Source organism: Chiloscyllium plagiosum, chromosome 21 (assembly GCF_004010195.1).
Source record: "Chiloscyllium plagiosum isolate BGI_BamShark_2017 chromosome 21, ASM401019v2, whole genome shotgun sequence".
Lineage (NCBI taxonomy): Eukaryota > Metazoa > Chordata > Chondrichthyes > Orectolobiformes > Hemiscylliidae > Chiloscyllium > Chiloscyllium plagiosum.
Window position 1 is genome coordinate 6,420,964 of NC_057730.1, and position 17,570 is coordinate 6,438,533.

Sequence of the window (17,570 nt, forward strand, 5' to 3'; positions counted from 1 at the left end):
GTGCTGAGTCAGAGGGTTGGGACTGAGATAAGGTGGGGGAGGGGAAATGCGGAAGCTGGAGAAATCGGCATTCATCCCTTGTGGTTGGAGGGTTCCTAGGCGGAAGATGAGGCGCTCTTCCTCCAGTTACTCATGTTGCCGATTGTTCCATCCATTTTAGATTCGCTCCAGTGATTTGCCCTCTATTCATGTCCTGAAATACAGCATTTCCCTTTCATTTTGGAAGTGCTGTTCATGGTCCACTACCCTATTTCAATCCTTACGCCATTAGTTGCTAAGACTTTTCCAGGAGTACAGGCAGTCAGAAGTCACCCTGGATTCCCTACTGTAGGTAGGCAGTGCAGCTAAGTTTGATATCACCACTAATGGGACCACCAGGGATGTGTAGGCTAGGATGACTAGCTGTGGTGAATGTGGGTCATGGGAGTACGGTAGGGGGCTGGGTCTAGGTGAGATTATTCTTCAGACATGGGATGAGGGGACCTCTGGCCAGGCCAGCATTCATTGCTCGTCCCTAATTGCACAGAGATCAGTTAAGTGTCAAGCTCATTGCTGTGGGTCTGGAGTCACATGTAGGCCAGACCAGGTAAAGACAGCAGTTTTCTTCCCTGAAGGACATAGTGAATCAGACGTTGTTTTCCTGACAATTGACAATGGATTCATGGTCATCATTTGAACCCGGGTCCCCAGAACACCATCTAGGTTTCTGGATTAACAGTCCAGTGATAATACCACTAGGCCATCACCACCCGCAATGCACTTCAGGGGGTCAGTGCAGACTCGATGGGCTGAACAGCACAACTCTTTCTGCACTGTAGGGATTTGATGGTTAAACGACAGTAGTCAGACACTTCATTCCTTCACTGTCAAAATCTTGGAACTCTGTTCCTGAGAGAGCTGTGGGGGTACCCACACTATGTGGACAGCACCACTTTCTTAAAGGCAGCTTGATCTGAGCAGAAAATGCTGGCCCAGCCAGTGACGCCCACAACCCATGAATGAGTGAAAACAGGCTGAATAAATCAGAAAGGAACACTAAGGCCAAAGGTTTGCTGCTGTGTTCACTAAGTATTCATCATTAATTGGAGGTCAAATCTGGCACTTTGCTCATCTCTATAGTACCACTGTAGGTATTGTTGTGGGTAGGGTCCCTCGGACTTGGTGACCAGGAAAAGTGAGTTCATAACATGGCCAAGGGAATTAAGTGTCAACACATAAATCCTTCTAACACATTGTAGCGTGTAGTAAGATTCCTAGTCAGCAAGGAAATTGTAGCCTCAACTAACTGGGCGGCACGGTGGCACGGTGGCACAGTGGTTAGCACTGCTGCCTCACAGCGCCAGAGACCCGGGTTCAATTCTCGACTCAGGCGACTGACTGTGTGGAGTTTGCACATTCTCCCCGTGTCTGCGTGGGTTTCCTCCGGGTGCTCCGGTTTCCTCCCACAGTCCAAAAGATGTGCAGGTCAGGTGAATTGGCCATGCTAAATTGCCTGTAGTGTTAGGTAAGAATGGGTATGGGTGGGTTGCGCTTCGGGGGGTCGGTGTGGACATGTTGGGCCGAAGGGCCTGTTTCCACACTGTAAGTAATCTAATCTAATCTAACACTATCCAAAGTACTAAAACAGAATAAGTGAAAGTGTATGTAGCCAAAACAGCATAAATAGTCTGGTTGCAGGTGGAGGGGGTGGTGCTGGTTGGATCAGTTGACTGGAGTGGATCAGATTGGTTCCATGTGTATCATGTTTGATGCTTATTCCTGCTGGGGTGGATTTGGATCTCGCCTCCGTTTGCTATCCGTGGAGAATGTGGTGCTGGGAGTCCAAACTGCCCAGCAGAAGAGAAGGCAAAGCAAAAGACAGCAGTTGTCCAGATGTTGATGTTACTCGTCCACATGTTGAGGCAGCAGTCTCCAACTCCCACTGACTCAATTGGTGCATGCAATGCTAATAGTTCAAACAGCACAACAACTGACCTTCTGTCAAATTACTGACATTGGAAAGAGTGCATCATTTATAGAGAAAATTAACAATGCAAACCACTGCAAATAAAATTAAGTTGTGTTCTCTTAAAAATCTAATAAAAGCTGAGTGAATAGTTGGTGAGGTCAAAGTTTAACTGGTCTTCAATGCTGTAGGCAAAATCTTGTCTCTACCTTATTTTAATTGATTGGTAAAGTCAGCCAAAGTTTATAGATATATCACCTCTTGGATTATTTAACATATTTACTACTTGTTGAGAGATAGTTACTCAGAATAAATGATGACTATCGCTGCATCTTGTACTTACATCACTTAAAAAGTACAAATTTGACTGCCGTGTTAGATGGGAAATGCCTTGTAAATATAAAAAGTTTTTGTTGTATACCAATCAATTAATCTGTCATTTCTAATATAAATAAACCACAATTATTCAAAAGAAAACATCAAAGTGTACCTGAACACAGTATTCAATTCATAAATAAGCACACACAATAGGTTTGGATCAAATTACTCTGCCGTTTCAACACAAGCTTTAGCCGGTTTAGTTTAAATTGGTTAACAACACTGTTAAAGTAACAAAGAAATTTGATACCACTGTGTTGAGCACTTATATGAAAACAAAACGCATGAAGGCAATTTCAAAACTAACATGTAAAACCTGAGAAAGGAAGTATTCACTAGAATATTTTCTGTAGTTTTCCCTCGGCCAACTTTTAGAAGTTGTACTAGGAGAATGCAAAATGAAATTAATATTTTAGGAATTAACTACAGATTTTCTATTATTACTAAAGCTACTTGATTGTGTATGTTTGAGCATATCAATCAGTGCTTAGAGTGATAGATATTGGGATAGGTAGTGCTTTAAGCCTTATGTTATTGGAAATTCTGTCCCAGTGAAGTAGTGAGTTTAGCCAGGGTAGGGTGAGTGAAGAAGGTGTTGTTCCTAGCATCAATTGTGCACAGTGCTGCGCTCTTGCTAAATTTACTGCACCCATCTTGCTGCACACTGCGTAACCCAATGTAAATTAGGTAGCTTGTTAACGTTAATTAGGAGTGCAACATTACTAATCTATTTGAGATCAAATTTAAAAAAAATAATAAGGGATACGAAACATTTCCCTGGAAAAATAACAATGCTTTAATACTGATGACACCAAAATCGGAGGTGTAGTGGATAGTGAGGAAGGTACAACAGGTCCTTGATCAGATTGGCAAAGGAGTGGCAGTTGGAGTTTAATTTAGATAAATGTGAGCTGCTGCATTTTGGGAAAGTAAAAACTTAACGGAAGGCTCCTAGGAAATGTTGCCGAACAAAGAGACCTTGGGTGCAGGCTCATAGTTCCTTGAGGGTGGAGTTGCAGGTGGACATAGGAGTAAAGAAGATACTGGATTTTATTGGTCAGTGGATTGAGTATAGGAGTTGGGATGTCATGTTGCAGCCCTACAGTACTTTTGGAATACTGCATTCAATTCTGGGTTCCCTGCAATAGGAAAGGTTGTTGCGAAACTTGAAAGGCTTGAGAAAGGATTTACAAGGATGTTGACAGGGTTGGAGGGTTTGAGCTATAGGGAGAGGCTGAATGGACCGGTGCAATTTTCCCTGGAGCATCGGAGGCTGAGGGGTGACCTTATAGAGACATATAAAATCATGAGGGGTACAGATATGATGAATAGCCAAAGTCTTTTCCCAGAGTAGGCGAGTCCAAAACCAGAGGGCATAGGTTTAAGGTGAGAGGGGAAAGATTTCAAAGAGACTGAGGGAACAACTTTTTCAGGCAAAAGGTGATGTATGGAATAAGCTGCCAGAGGAAGTGGTGTAGGCTGGTCCACTTGCAATATTGAAAAGGCATCTGGAAGGACACGTGAACAGAAAACATTTAGAGGGATATGTGCCAAATGTTAGCAGATGGGATTAGAGTATATCTGCTTGGCATAAGCAAGATGGACTGAAGGGTCTGTTCCTGTGCTGAACGTCTCTGTGATTATGACTCAGCGCTAGAAACTCTAAAAAGATTGCCTCCAAAAATCAACCAAGGAACTTCTATAACTGCAGCTGCAAACAAGGCTGAGAGTCTGGAATAAATTGGAATAATAATAAAAAGTGCGAGAAATTTTCAGCAGGTTAGACAGCTTCTGAATGCACAGAAAATATTCACTTGAGGACACACCGTCCAAACATAGTTTGGCATTGATTGAACCCCTTGGTCTACTGTTCTCTTTGCTGTTTGCCTGAGATGACAATCAAAAAGGTGGTGGGGTGCGTTGGAAACACCATACATTGGACAACACATGCCTAGAGACTGCACTGGAGTCTGATAATGGTGACAGGAATTGTATCTGAGGCAAAGAAACTTAGAGAAGCCACATAAACACTGAAAATGACAACAGTCTGCAACAAGACACAGGAAGGCCTAGCAGAACGGGCAGGCAAGTGAAGGTCGAATTTAATTCCAAGAAATGAGAGGTGATGCATTATGGTGGAGGGATATTTAATGGGGGATTTTAGCTACAAAGGTTAGGCTGGTGCAGCCCTCTTCGAGGCGAATGAGATTGAGGGGAGATTTGGTAGAAGTGTGCAAGACTACGACAGGTTTGGGTGAGGTAGACAAGGAAAAGTTATTCCCATTAGTTAGTGGTGTAAAAGCTGGGGACACAGATTTAACGTTTTGAGCAAGAGACGTGAGGGGGTTGGGGTGCAGAGATTTGAGCAAGAACCTTTTCTCTTCACCCCACCCACACAAGTAGCAATGCCCTGAATTCCTTTGCCTATCAGGGTGGGGGAATGATTTTAAAAGGAACTTGGATTATAGGAAATTAGACATTTTGTGCCAAGGGTGGAGGACATGTGACTGACAGGGCTTCTTTACAGAGAGGTTGCATTGACTTGACGGGCCAAATAGCCTTCTCCTGTGATGTGATGGCTCTAGAACACCTACATTCAGCAATTTACCTGAAATAAAATACAAATGATCATATCTTATTAAACCCCGTTTATATTTTTGGCTGTTAAGAGATCTATACAAGATGCACATTAATGTCTAAGTGATTTCCCTAAGTGAGTTAACTTTTTGATATGTGGATCATTTACTGAAGTTTTAAACACTCTGAATTTGAAGATACTGGATAAGGACAGAATATTTATTGTTTTGATCAGCACTTAGTTGCATCCTGAAATCCTATCTTAAATTTACAGGTCTCCTCTTAAACTAGACAAAATGGGCCTGTTAAGTGGTTGCTGCACGGTTTATGGAACATTATTTACGGTTAGTTTCATGATAACGTTGAAGTCATTGGTAGGAAGCGTAATTGGCTGAACAATAGAGCAAAGTTTTCATCTTAACCTTCATAATTACCATAATGTGCAGCTGTCAGTGTTGGACTGGAATGGACAAGGTCAGAAGTCACACGATACGGGATTACAGTCCAACAGGTTTATTTGGAATCACAAGCTTTCAGAGTGCTGCTCCTTCATCAAGTGAAGTGTCAACCAAGGGATCCCGAGAATCAAAGGCAGATCAAGGGTGTTGGAGGAGGGCAGATACAGTGCAATGGCTTCAAGCTCCACGTTCAATATGGGAGAGTGGAGTAATGCAGCAGAAACAGCACAAAGGGGGTTCTGGAGTTCATGTGGAGAGAGATCCAAGGTGGGGTGGGTAGAGAGCAGACTGTTGCTGAGAGAAAGCACAAGGTGAGGTCCAAGTGGCTGTCGGATTGAGGCCAGAGAAAGAGCAGGCAATTCTAACAGATTCCAACAGCAGCTGTTGCCTCCAGGCTCTCAGTCACACAGCCAGACTCTACTGCTGCGTTGCTAGGAGTAAATCGGCACTTGTTTTATTTTGGAGCTGTCATGAATACAATATCGAGGTTTTCTCCTAATCAGCAAGTGAGCTGCGTTTTTTTTTGTAGGTTTCTTTCAACACTTGCAGGCTCAATGGTTAGCACTGCTGCCTCACAGCGCTAGGGACCCGGGTTCAATTCCAACCTTGGGCGACTGTCTGTGTTGAGTTTGCACATTCTACCTGTGTCTCCTCCGGGTGCCCCAGTTTCCTCCCACAGTCCAAAGATATGCAGTCCAAAGATATGGGGCATTTTAGCATGGCCATTGTGTCCAGGGGACGTGCAGGTTAGGCAGATTAATTGTGGGAAATGCAAGTTTACAGGGATGGGGTATGGGGGGGAAATGAGTGGTCTTGGCAAGATGCTCTTCAGAGGGTCATTGTGGACTCAATGGGACCAATGGCCTGTTCCATATGTAGGGATTCAATGATTTACATAGCACACATTACAAAGTAAGACATTCTGAAGTGCAACATCAAAAGTATCTTTACCTGAAGGCTACAAAGAGAGAAAGAGGCACATTATAGAAGAAGAAAGAGGCACGTTATAAAGATGAACTTAGAGAGAGAGAGAGAGAGAGAGAGAGAGACTGACTCTGTGAGGTATTCCACAGTTTAGTGATAAGCTGATTGGAGGCATGATCACCAATGATGAAACAACCAAGAACAGGATGATGCAGGAGACCAGGACAATGGAGATCTTCAAAGACTTGTCAGGCCAGAAGACTCTGCAGATGGGAGAGGGTGGTAGGTAGAGTTGTGGCCCTGGAGTGATGATTTTAAATTGAGACATTGATGGTTTGAGCCAAAGGTCAGACAGCACAGCAGCAATGACAGAGAGTTGGAGCAGGTTAAGATGAATGAACACAGGTACTATTTATGTGAAATTACTTGTGTGTTTGTGACCACAGAGCAGCACAAGACAGGTTGCAGAAGCTTTGCTAGTCATTAAGGACTGCAGCTGCACCGCTGGTTTTAAAATGGAAAGATATACAGAATGGAAAAAAAAACGAACGGAATTTACCACGTCACACTGAGCACAAATTATGTTAGGTGGATGACGGGAGGTCTACCGGCAGAGTATCAAGACAATCCAAGCAAGAAAGACAAGGATAACGGTTTCCTGAACCGATGAGCTCAGGCAGGGTCAGAGTCAGAGACGGCAGTTAGGAGTGGGCACTCCTGGTGATGATGTGGCTACAAACCCCAATGGTTATCGACACTCTTACTCAGCTTAAAGCCAACAATTAGAGTCATCCAAGAACTGGAAATTGTATTAAGTGATGAACAAGAGCAGGCATTGCAGGATGACAGACAGCAACAAAGTAAAATATACATCAACAAGCAATTAAGGTTACACTGAGTTTATTAGTAGAGCCAAAAATTGAAATGGTGCCAGAGAGGGTTAGAAGCCTGATTTCTGTTTGCGAGCTTTGTTTTTGGGGGGTGGGGAGAGAGCGATAAGTGGGAAGAACGGGGGTGGGGCATGGGAAGAGGGAAAGGATGTGAAGAAAAGGGAAGAGTGGGAAGAAAGGTGGAGGGTGGAAAGAAGGATGAGAGGGGAGAGAGTGTGAGGTAAAAAGAGGTGGAAAATGGGCAAACCCAATCATGTCCGAGCTATCAACTCTTCTGGGAAACAGAGTGTGTAAAGCTTTCATATCGGGCTCTATTCAGAGGGCATATCTGAAGTGCCTCTGGTCACATCCGGTAAATTCCAAACACATAGTCTGCTTTGACAATGCTTCGGCACATTCTCCCCGGCCTTCTGAATCTACCAGAAGCTGCCCAGAGGCAGCAACTGAGAATAACTTTACAACTGTGCATTTAATGCTCCCATTCACGCAAAAGAAAACTGAATGGGCAGGACTTCTCAAGCTCAGAAGGATGACGATCATCGCTCCGAACCCCTTTCCTGAAGTTTGGAGTAGAGTTGCAGGTTTGCAGCTATGGAAAAAGGGGTCTCACCCCTGCTGTATGTACAGAATTGGACAGCCACAACTGCCTGTAGTCAATTCAGGATAAATTCATGCCCAAATTTTCCACAGGCTCTGCATTCCAAAATTCAAATCACTTACTCTGAAACATCGTAGTTATACCAAGTATGGCATAAAACAAACTGAAGGAAGTTCACTTTAACTTCAGCTTTTGTCTACTGTAGACTGCAGCAACTCTTCATTACCACTTTGTATATATTTATCACCTTTGGGTGCTAGTGGGAAAGTGAGAAATCCTTTTCCACAGGCTCACTAATTTCATACCAATACACCATGTCAGGGGGGATCCAACTTCCTTACATGGTTTTGAAATTCCACAGGGATTCTTTTTCCGTTGAAACTCTGGCAGGAGATCGGCAGACCTCCAGGAAAATAATCTAAATAGCTGAAAAATTGCTGCTTGCACCATTTCCCTGGAAGCCTCAAGGCAGTAATTGAATACTGGTGGGACTTCCAAGGAATTTCACAACTTGGGTCTTAAGTAGTTTCCTTTCTCTCAAAACTTTGTCAGTCATTTTGTTGAAAGTGAACTGTGGGCATATTCGTTGACCTTAACAATTAGTCAATAACATTACTCAAGTTTCTAATTCATCCACTGTAGACTGAAAATATTAAATGGATGTGACCAGTTAATGGCCCATCATTAACTGCAGGGAACTAGGAACACTTTCCATGGTCTTCTGGAGCTAGGCTTTTTATTTTAAAATATCAATGTATTCAGGGAGCTCAAGCTGCAAAGAAAATGAGATTGCACATGCCTTGTATATTTCACAAATTATGCCATATAAGCTTTAAATCTGATCTAAGTAAGACCCAAGTATTGGAACTATCGGAATGTCTGTCTTGAGCTCACTGGAAAAGCATTATTCATTTTAAAACACTGCATTGTAAAAGGGGTAACATGGCATTGCATTAAGTTACTTCCTTCGAGATGGATCTAAAACGGTAGCCTTGTAAATAGTGACCCAGACAGTCTTGTATGACATGGTTAAACATCCTGAGGAAGGGCATGTGCCCGAAACGTCGAATCTCCTTTTCCCTAGATGCTGTCTGACCTGCTGTGCTGTTCCAGCAATAAAGTTTCAGCTTTGATCTCCAGCGTCTGCAGACCTCACTTTCTCCTCCATGGTTAAACATCACACAACACCAGGTTATAGTCCAACAGGTTTAACTGGAAGCATTGCTTTCAGAGTGCTGCTCCTTCATCACTCCAGCACCAGCATCTCCAAATGTATGACATGGGGCACATCAATGATACAGATCATAGCCAGCAACACTCTATCTTGGATTAGATTGGAATGGGGTGTGGGGGTGGGTGCAGTGCCCAAGGACAGAAGACACGATGCCAAATGGCTCCAGTGTTCCCTCGTTTTGTATGTTTCTGCCACAACATAATAAGTTGGCCATTAGCCAGACATCCTAACTGGAAATGGCTGGCATCTGATGATTAGATGGGCAAGTGTACAACACAGCTGTGATTCATTCTGCAGCTGAGCACCTTGTTGGCAACATTCAGGACAAACATTCATCACGTGTGAGGTACTTATAGAGTACACCACAGAAACAGACCCTTTGGTCCAACCTAATCTGGTCCCATTTGCCAGCACCTGGCCCATATCCCTCTAAATTCTTCCTATTTGTATACCCATCCAGATGCCTTTTAAATAATGCAATTGTACCAGCCTCCATCACTTCCTCTGGTAGCTCATTCCATACACGTACCACACTCTGCATGAAAAGGTTGCCCTTTAGTTCCCTTTTATATCGCCTCAGGCGACTGACTGTGTGGAGTTTGCACGTTCTCCCAGTGTCTGCGTGGGTTTCCTCCGGGTGCTCCGGTTTCCTCCCACAGTCCAAAGATGTGCAGGGCCAGGTGAATTGGCCATACTAAATTGCCCGTAGTGTTAGGTAAGGGGTAAATGTAGGGATATGGGTGGGTTTCGCTTCGGCGGGTCGGTGTGGACTTGTTGGGCCGAAGGGCCTGTTTCCACACTGTAATGTAATCTAATCTAATCTATATTGTTCCCCTCTCTCCTTAAACCTATATCCTCTAGTTCTGGACTCCTCCACCCCAGGGAAAAGACCTTGTCTATTTATCCTATCCATGCCTCTCATGATTTTAGAGGCACTGGAGGACTGTGGACCAGCCTGTGCTAAGTGGAAGTGATTGGATGAGGAAGAATTGGGATAAAAAAAAAAGGAGATTACACATTGAATGGCAATGTGAGATGAATGTGATATGTGTGATCTTGAGCAGAAGCCTAAACTCCAGCAAAGCTGCAATGTGACTGAGCTGGTCCCAATGCCCCCATCACTCAAAGCCACCTCATTGTTCTTGCAATGTCAGAAGCAAATGTCACCACTGGCAAATTCTCCGCTGAGCCACACACCAACCCAGCCTGGACACTTTCGTTCATTCACTTGTGGAATGTGAGCATTGTTGTCTAACAGTTATTGTCCGTCCTGAGTGCTCTTGAGAAGGTGGTAGTGACCTGCCTTCTTGAACTTCTGCAGTCCCTGGGCTGTAGGTTGATCCACAATGCTGTTAGGGAGGGAATCCCAGCATATTGACCAAACGCGGTTCGGTGGTTAGCACTGCTGCCTCACAGTGCCAGGGACCCAGGTTCGATTCCAGCCTTGGGCGACTGCCTGTGTGGAGTTTGCACACTCTCCCCGTCCCTCCCACAGTCCAAAGATGGGCAGGTTAGGTGAATTGGCCATGTTAAATTGTCCCATAGTGTCAAGGGATGTGTAGATTAGGTGCATTTGTCAGGGGAAATGCAGAGTAATAGGGAAGGGGAACGGGCCTGGGTGGGATACTCTTTGGAGGGGGAGTGTGGACTGTTTGGGCCAAAGGGCCTGTTTCCACACCGTAGGGATTCTATGATTCGAACAACAAAGTATGATGGTGCATTTACAAAGTCTGGATGGGTGACTGGTTTGGAGGGGAACTTGCAGGTGGTGGTTTTCCCATACATCTGCAGCTTGTGGATTTGGAAGATGCTGCCTAGGGATCTGTTGTTGAATTTCTGCAGTGCAACGTGTACATCACTGGGTCAACATTTCCGACCGACACCGCATGGACCACAATGGTTTAATTTGGCTGACAACCATCTTCTCGAGGGTAATTAGGGATGGGCAACAAATGCTGGCCTGGCTTGCAGTGTCATCCACTATAAATGTACAGTGCATCCTGTAAAATGTACTAAAAAAGAAGCTGGAAGCTGTCAGCTGCCGCTTTGCTCTGAGCATCGATGGGTCGAGATATCAGGTGACCAGCAGATGCCAACGCAGGACTGGTGACACGGTAGCCCCGCAGAAAATCCACCCCCTCAACACTGCGGAAGGTCTGAAACCAGACACTTCTTCATTGTAACCTCCCATGTGAGCAACAGTGTGCAGAACAATTCCATCCTGCCCTGGGCTCCCACACCTGTCCTATCATGTCAACGGGCTGAACACCTGAGCATCTGTTTCCACTGGATACAACTGCAAAGTGTAAACAGAGTCCTGATCAATGTGAATGAGTTCACTGATTGCAAGGGAGAGGTCATTCTGTCAATGCCTTGGGTTTGTTCTTTGGAGCTGTTGAGAAAGTCAAACTCCAAATGTTTGTTTGTCTCTCCATCTGCAAAGACTGTGCAGAACTAAATTGTTTTGAATGGAAAGATTTTATGAATAAAGTATACTTTTGAAATCAAAAATATTCTGTTTTCACACCATTATAGACAAACACAACAAGGACACTCTGTAAAATTACACAGCCAGCCCATCAGATATACTGGCGCAATGATTCAAGAGCTAACCCAGTGACACACTGAACTGTAGGCGGAGAAGAGATTCCCGTTAACATCACTGACTTTACCAGTGGCCTCGATATTCCTGAATGGGGGGCAGGAACCACGTTCCCGATCAGTGATTTCTGGTATGCGGCTGTCTAGTCAACACAGTAACAGGCTAGCAGTCTCGCCTGAGGGGTTTCTCGGAGCCTAACTGTTCGCCAAATCATGTAGGGGTCACTTGGCAAGATATTACTGGATGGCACCTGGCACTGGTAACACTTTGCCCCCTATCAAAGCAGCATCAACTTCACAACTTGAAACTGGCACAAAGAAAAATGCAAAATTCTCAGCCACGCTTTTCAAATTCAAAGTTTTAAAATGCTTCATTACCTGTAGCAAGGCACACTTATTCTGCAGCTAAAAGGGTTTGCTAAAAACTACTCCAAGCTCATTGCCATTCCTTCAAACACAAGGCATTTGCTAGACTAAATTGTGGAATTTCATTAAGTTAGAACTATTGATTATTAAATTGCTTGAACTTTCAATAATGGCAGCAATAAAAATCAGCTACAACAAACACTGAATGAAGAAAAAGGTAAACATGATTGTTTAAGATTCATCAGCTGTAAAGATATGTCACTGGTGTGGATAGTGTCTCAGGAGCAGATGTCGGTAAAGGCATTCGGCCTGTTTATTTGATCTAATAACCTATTTTGCCATTAAACTAGCAATTAAGGAGTGCAATTCATTCATTCATGAACTAACAAACAAGAAATAAACAGGTATAAAAGACATACACTCAGTAAATTATGCAGCACAAACCAGATCAGACATTTAAATCAGAATGCTGCACAACAGTGCACACTTGGTGCCTTCACATTTAGTGAGTGAGTCTGACTTTTTAGACAAACACAAGTGAACAGAACTTACAGTACCTGCTCAGTATTAGGGAAGGCATGCCAGCTCTCTAAAGATGTCATGACTTGTCCAAGTTCTTATTTTACATATGTTTTTTGTTGTTAAAACATCTTAAGCCATCGAGTTTTACTTTGGAGCAAGACTTTACATCACTTCAGACATTTTTCCCCGCAGTATTCCATTTACAGCCCCCTTGTATTTTGTTTTAAAAATGTTCTGCCGCTCCCTATTCCAGTTGTTCCAGGACGATTCTTTAGACCAGACATCAGAAGACTAAACGTGTGCGACGATTCAGGGCGGCAGCTATAAAGAGCTGGCCTCTTTTGGTTTAGAGATAGCAAAACATATGTGAAAAGAGGCAAGACCCGCCTGGAAAGTCACATGGTTCCTTTCTGTCTCGCATGCCATAGATTTTTGTGGTAAAAACAAAAGACCATTTAACCAATGCAGTCATGCTTTTAAACACAGGTGTCAAAAAGTTCATTGCATGCACGTAGTCATTCAATTAACTGATTGCATATCTGGCAGCAAAGCAGAGAGGTTCTGATCACTTCCCCCGTCTCTTGATGGAAGACTTTTTAACGGTTTATTTGAAGGATTTTGAACAACTGCTGGGATCCTGCCTCACAGCTGCGTGTTTCATCATGTTCATTTCAAGGTTTTAAAGCGGTCAGGCCTTCAAAGAGCTGGAAGTAAAATGCGCGCCCAAACGCAAATTTGCAAGACTATTAAAAATGTGGCATAAACATCCAACAACTTCAAATGGCCAGTTATCTATTAACTGCTTCAAAGCCAAATGTGTTCAATATTAAAGGATTACTGCCCACCTTGCAATGGATCAGGAGGTTTTGCTGAAGATCTAACTCGCTAAAATAAAAATGGAATAGTGTAGGATAGATTGGCTTCACATTGGTACCAAAGGTCGGCGCAACATCAAGGGCCAAGGGGCCTGTACTGCGCTGTAATGTTCTATTGCAAAGGATATAAATGTTCCATTTATGTGAAAACTTGCAGCTTGGATCAGGGCTCAATTGCATTCTTTTCCCCATCATTTCCTTGCTCAGTTATCATCACACAATGTTGTAGTGGATCTGAAAGTGTTGCCTGTCCTGCAACCATAACATGCATTACAACAAATCAGAAAGGCTGTCAATGGACACGTTGCCTTGGAGTCCTGCATGCTGTTACCATTTAAGGAAGGACTCGTGCACAAGTTATAGCAAGAACCATTTTGCCAAATTGTCTTCTGTATAAGCACACAGGACACGAAAGGCTGCTGGCGGGCATCCACAGCTTTGCTGTATCAGTAAAGCAGCTCACATGCCGGACACATCAAGCACAAACATTGCAGGTACCTCAGCAAGGATCTGGCAGAGAAAGACTGGTGCCTTTTCGCTGGCCTCCGACTAGCTCTGTGACCTTTTATGGGCATTGTGTTAATTCTTTCAAATCGTACCCTTCTGCTGGCGACAGGAAAAAGATGACAGAAAGCAAAAAGAAGGAAAGACAGACACATTTAAGGAGAAAGACTATAGAAAGCACAGATTTAACACATTCATGACAACATAAAAACTTAAGGAGATCCAAAATACTTCTTCTCGGACCAAGATTTTTTTTTAAAAGCTACAAAGTAGTCTACATCCTCAGCTGATGAGCTGATTAAACTTAAGCAGCTATTGTGTTTAACTGACTTTCAGATGAGTTTTCATCTTCTGTGTCTCCAAAATATGCTTGCTGCACTTTTCACTTTTGTTACAAGTACATTAATTCCTGAAAAAGACTGTCGAAGCGGTTTGTCTTGCACTCATCAGGACAATTTACAAGAAGTACCAAAGTAAAGGGAAAACAATGTTTATACTGATTAAAACACAAAGTGTGTTGATTAGTTGACAAGTGGATTTTGATTGAAGGGTTGCCACTTAGAATGTGCCAGTTAATGATGATTGGCAGTTTATTGTCATGGTTCACAATTAGAATGAGCAGGCATCAAATGCACTGAAATGAGTCGATCACCACTATCAGACGGATGTTGGCAGTTTGGTTAAAAATATAGTTAAGATTAGAGTGGTGCTGGAAAAGCACAGCAAGTCAGGCAGCAACTGAGGAGCAGGAAAATCAACGTTTCAGCCGAATGGTCTCATTCCTGATGAAGGCCCGAAATGTCGATTTTCCTGCTCCTCGGATGCTGCCTGACCTGCTGTGCTTTTCCAGCACCACTCTAATCTTGACGCTAATCTCCAGCATCTGCAGTACCCTGCCTGATTAAAAATATACTCTACTGTGAATAATTTGTAAAAATCACTCGTGGACTATATCACATTAAAATCAGATCTGGTCCTAAAGTGTTGTTTAGAAATAGTACCAAAATATTTCAAAATGTTTAAATACTTGAAATCTGAGCACAAGAAAGGATTATTTTAAAATATCCTTCATAGAGGAGGATTGGAATTAGATCTGAAAATTCCTACATCACAAACTCCCACAACCTTTCATTACTGTCAGCAACTTCATGGGTAAACAACTGGAAATGCAAAAGAACAGAAATGATATACTTTTCATAGTTTACAAAAAAAAGCAGCAGGCAAAAAGAGATTTTAACTTAAACAGAATTGCTAAAGAAAAATCCTTCAAATTTACTTAAGGGGATGTGATCACTCTTTTTAAAAAAAAATCAAAAGTACTTTGCTGCTAACCTGAGAGATAAATATCTTTAGAGGAAATTATGCCAAGCCCCTATCTTAACATTTCTTTCCAAAGCAAAAAACTGAACACAGACCTAGAAAAAAAAAATCAGACATTTTGCTCCATTGTAGAGCGCAGATGCCACAACATAGTGATGAAGCTATGAGACTGCGAAACATTTTATTCAGTTTCATTAAACACCCCCGAGCTTTCTTTTTCAACTCTATTGTGAGGATAAGAACATAGTGTCATCAGCACAGAAACAGACCCTTCAGTCCAACCAGTCCATGCTGAACATAATCCTGAACTCAACTAGTCCCACCTATCTGCTCCTGGCCCATATCCTTCCAAACCTTTCCTTTTCATATACTTATCCAAATGTCTTTTCCACATCCACATTCTTGATTCTTGCTCGTTAGAACACTGTATAACAGCAACTTGCAAGGAGTCTTTGGTCTTTAAATTTAGAAAATTTAAAAAATTTAAATTAATTGTGCCAATGATGGTGGGGCACTTGATGCTATGTTTTTGCAAACCCCAACAGGATAAAGCAAAGAAAAATGATTTGTTTTTTTCAGTGGATTATGCACTTTTGGCACATAATGAAACCTTCCCTTCCTCTCAATAATTCCTGAATTTGGACATTCAACAGTGTGTCAGTTTATCTTTCGAAAAACAATAACAGACCAACCTTGTGTGATAATTTTTGATACAGATCAAAGCTACCGAGATGAAATAGAGAACATGAGGCTGGACAGCCAGCGGGAATCCTTCATTGTGCGCTTTCGGGAATCCCAGCAGGGTCATCTGGGCAGTGGCAAGTGTTCCCCAGAATTCAGGGTCAAGATCCCACCATCCAGTGTCCCACCATGAGTGTCCTTTATAATAACCTCAGATGGTGTTAGAATTGAACCCACACACTGTTGGTATCACCCAGCCATCCAACTAGGTAGCTGACCCCCAACTGGTGACTGATGTTTGTTCTGGGGTTAAGGTGAAACTGTGGGGAGGGTGGGTGCCTGAAGCAAGATAGTTCTCAGACACCCTTCCCCCATGTCTTCCCAATACTGTGTGCTACATTCAAACATTGAGTGCCTCTGAATTAGAGATAATGCCCCCAGGAACCCATCTGATTGGCACTGAACTGTGCCACCCTGAACTTTCGACCTTCATCAAGTGGCATTCTCTTCATGCATCCTTCTTAAAAAAACTGTTCTGAAAGACTGAAAATAGCAAGCTTTGCAGATTAATGGTAGACATGCAGGAGGCTGGAAGAACACAGCAAGCCAAGCAGCATCAGGAGTAGCAGAACATTTGTAACCTTTCTTCAGGACTGGGGGTGGGCATAAGGCGTGCTGCAGATAAAGGGGAGGAGTGGGCAGAGCGGTGAGGTGGGGATAGGTGAACAAAGGTAGAAGGTACAGCCTGGTTGGTTGATGGGAGGAATTAATCCAGTTGGTGGTTGGAAGGAAGGGTCGGTGAGAGGGATTGGGGGGAGGTCTCCGAAGGGAGTCAGATAATGGGAAGGGAGGTTGTTTGAAATTGGGAACTCAATGTTGAATCTTCCAGGCTTGGGTCGCCCAGGCGGAAGATGAGGTGTTGTTTTACAGTTTGATGTCGCAAAGGAGGCAGCCAAGGATGGTCATGTCAGAAAGGGAATGGGAGGGGGAATTGAAATGGACAGTGAATTATGGTGCAACAATTTAAAAGTTACTGATGGCTCATCATATTTATCTTTGCGAACTAGCAACTCACCAGGTTTGAGTACTGGGTAAACAATCACAGTTGAGATTGCAGAATTGAGTAAACGCTAGGACCTAATAAAGGATGTGATTATATGGCACTTAGAAAGTAATGATAGGACTGGGCAGAGTTAACTCTGATTCATGACAAGGAAGTCACATTTAACAAGCTTGGTGAGAGTTTTTGAGACTGTCATGATCAGATTAGCTGACAATTGGAATATCGTATGGGAAAATGCAAAGTTGTTCATTTTGGAAGTGAGAACAAAAGAACATTATTGAAATGGTGAAAAATTGCAGAAAACTGCAACACAAAGGGATTTGTGCACAGAACTCAGAAAGCTAGCACATTGCCTGTTGCACCAATCAGGGAAGGCTAATGGAATGTTGGGGGCTGAAATGTGTTGCTGGAACAGCGCAGCAGTCAGGCAGCATCCAGGGAACAGGAGAAGAAGGGCTTATGCCCGAAACGTCGATTCTCCTCTTCCCTGGATGCTGCCTGACCTGCTGCGCTGTTCCAGCAACACATTTCAGCTCTGATCTCCTGCATCTGCAGACCTCACTTTCTCCTCCCTAATGGAATGTTGGCCCTTATTTCAAGGGGATTGGAGTGTAAGAGTAGGGAAGTCTTACTG

General features: G+C 43.3%; 1 protein-coding gene across 6 annotated transcripts in view; it reads right to left on the reverse strand.

Moving 5' to 3' along the window:
- Nucleotides 1-17,570, reverse strand: part of rhbdf1a (rhomboid 5 homolog 1a (Drosophila)) — a 359,396-nt gene that overhangs the window by 88,400 nt on the left and 253,426 nt on the right. The window contains exon 1 of one of the 6 annotated variants that reach the window (XM_043711152.1): nt 12,529-12,875. The exons of the other annotated variants lie outside the window; for them this stretch is intronic. Coding sequence (XP_043567087.1) covers nt 12,529-12,551 — 23 coding nt within the window. The 5' untranslated portion in view covers nt 12,552-12,875. Of the gene's footprint in view, nt 1-12,528; nt 12,876-17,570 lie in introns of those variants that run through there. 6 annotated transcript variants of the gene reach the window in all.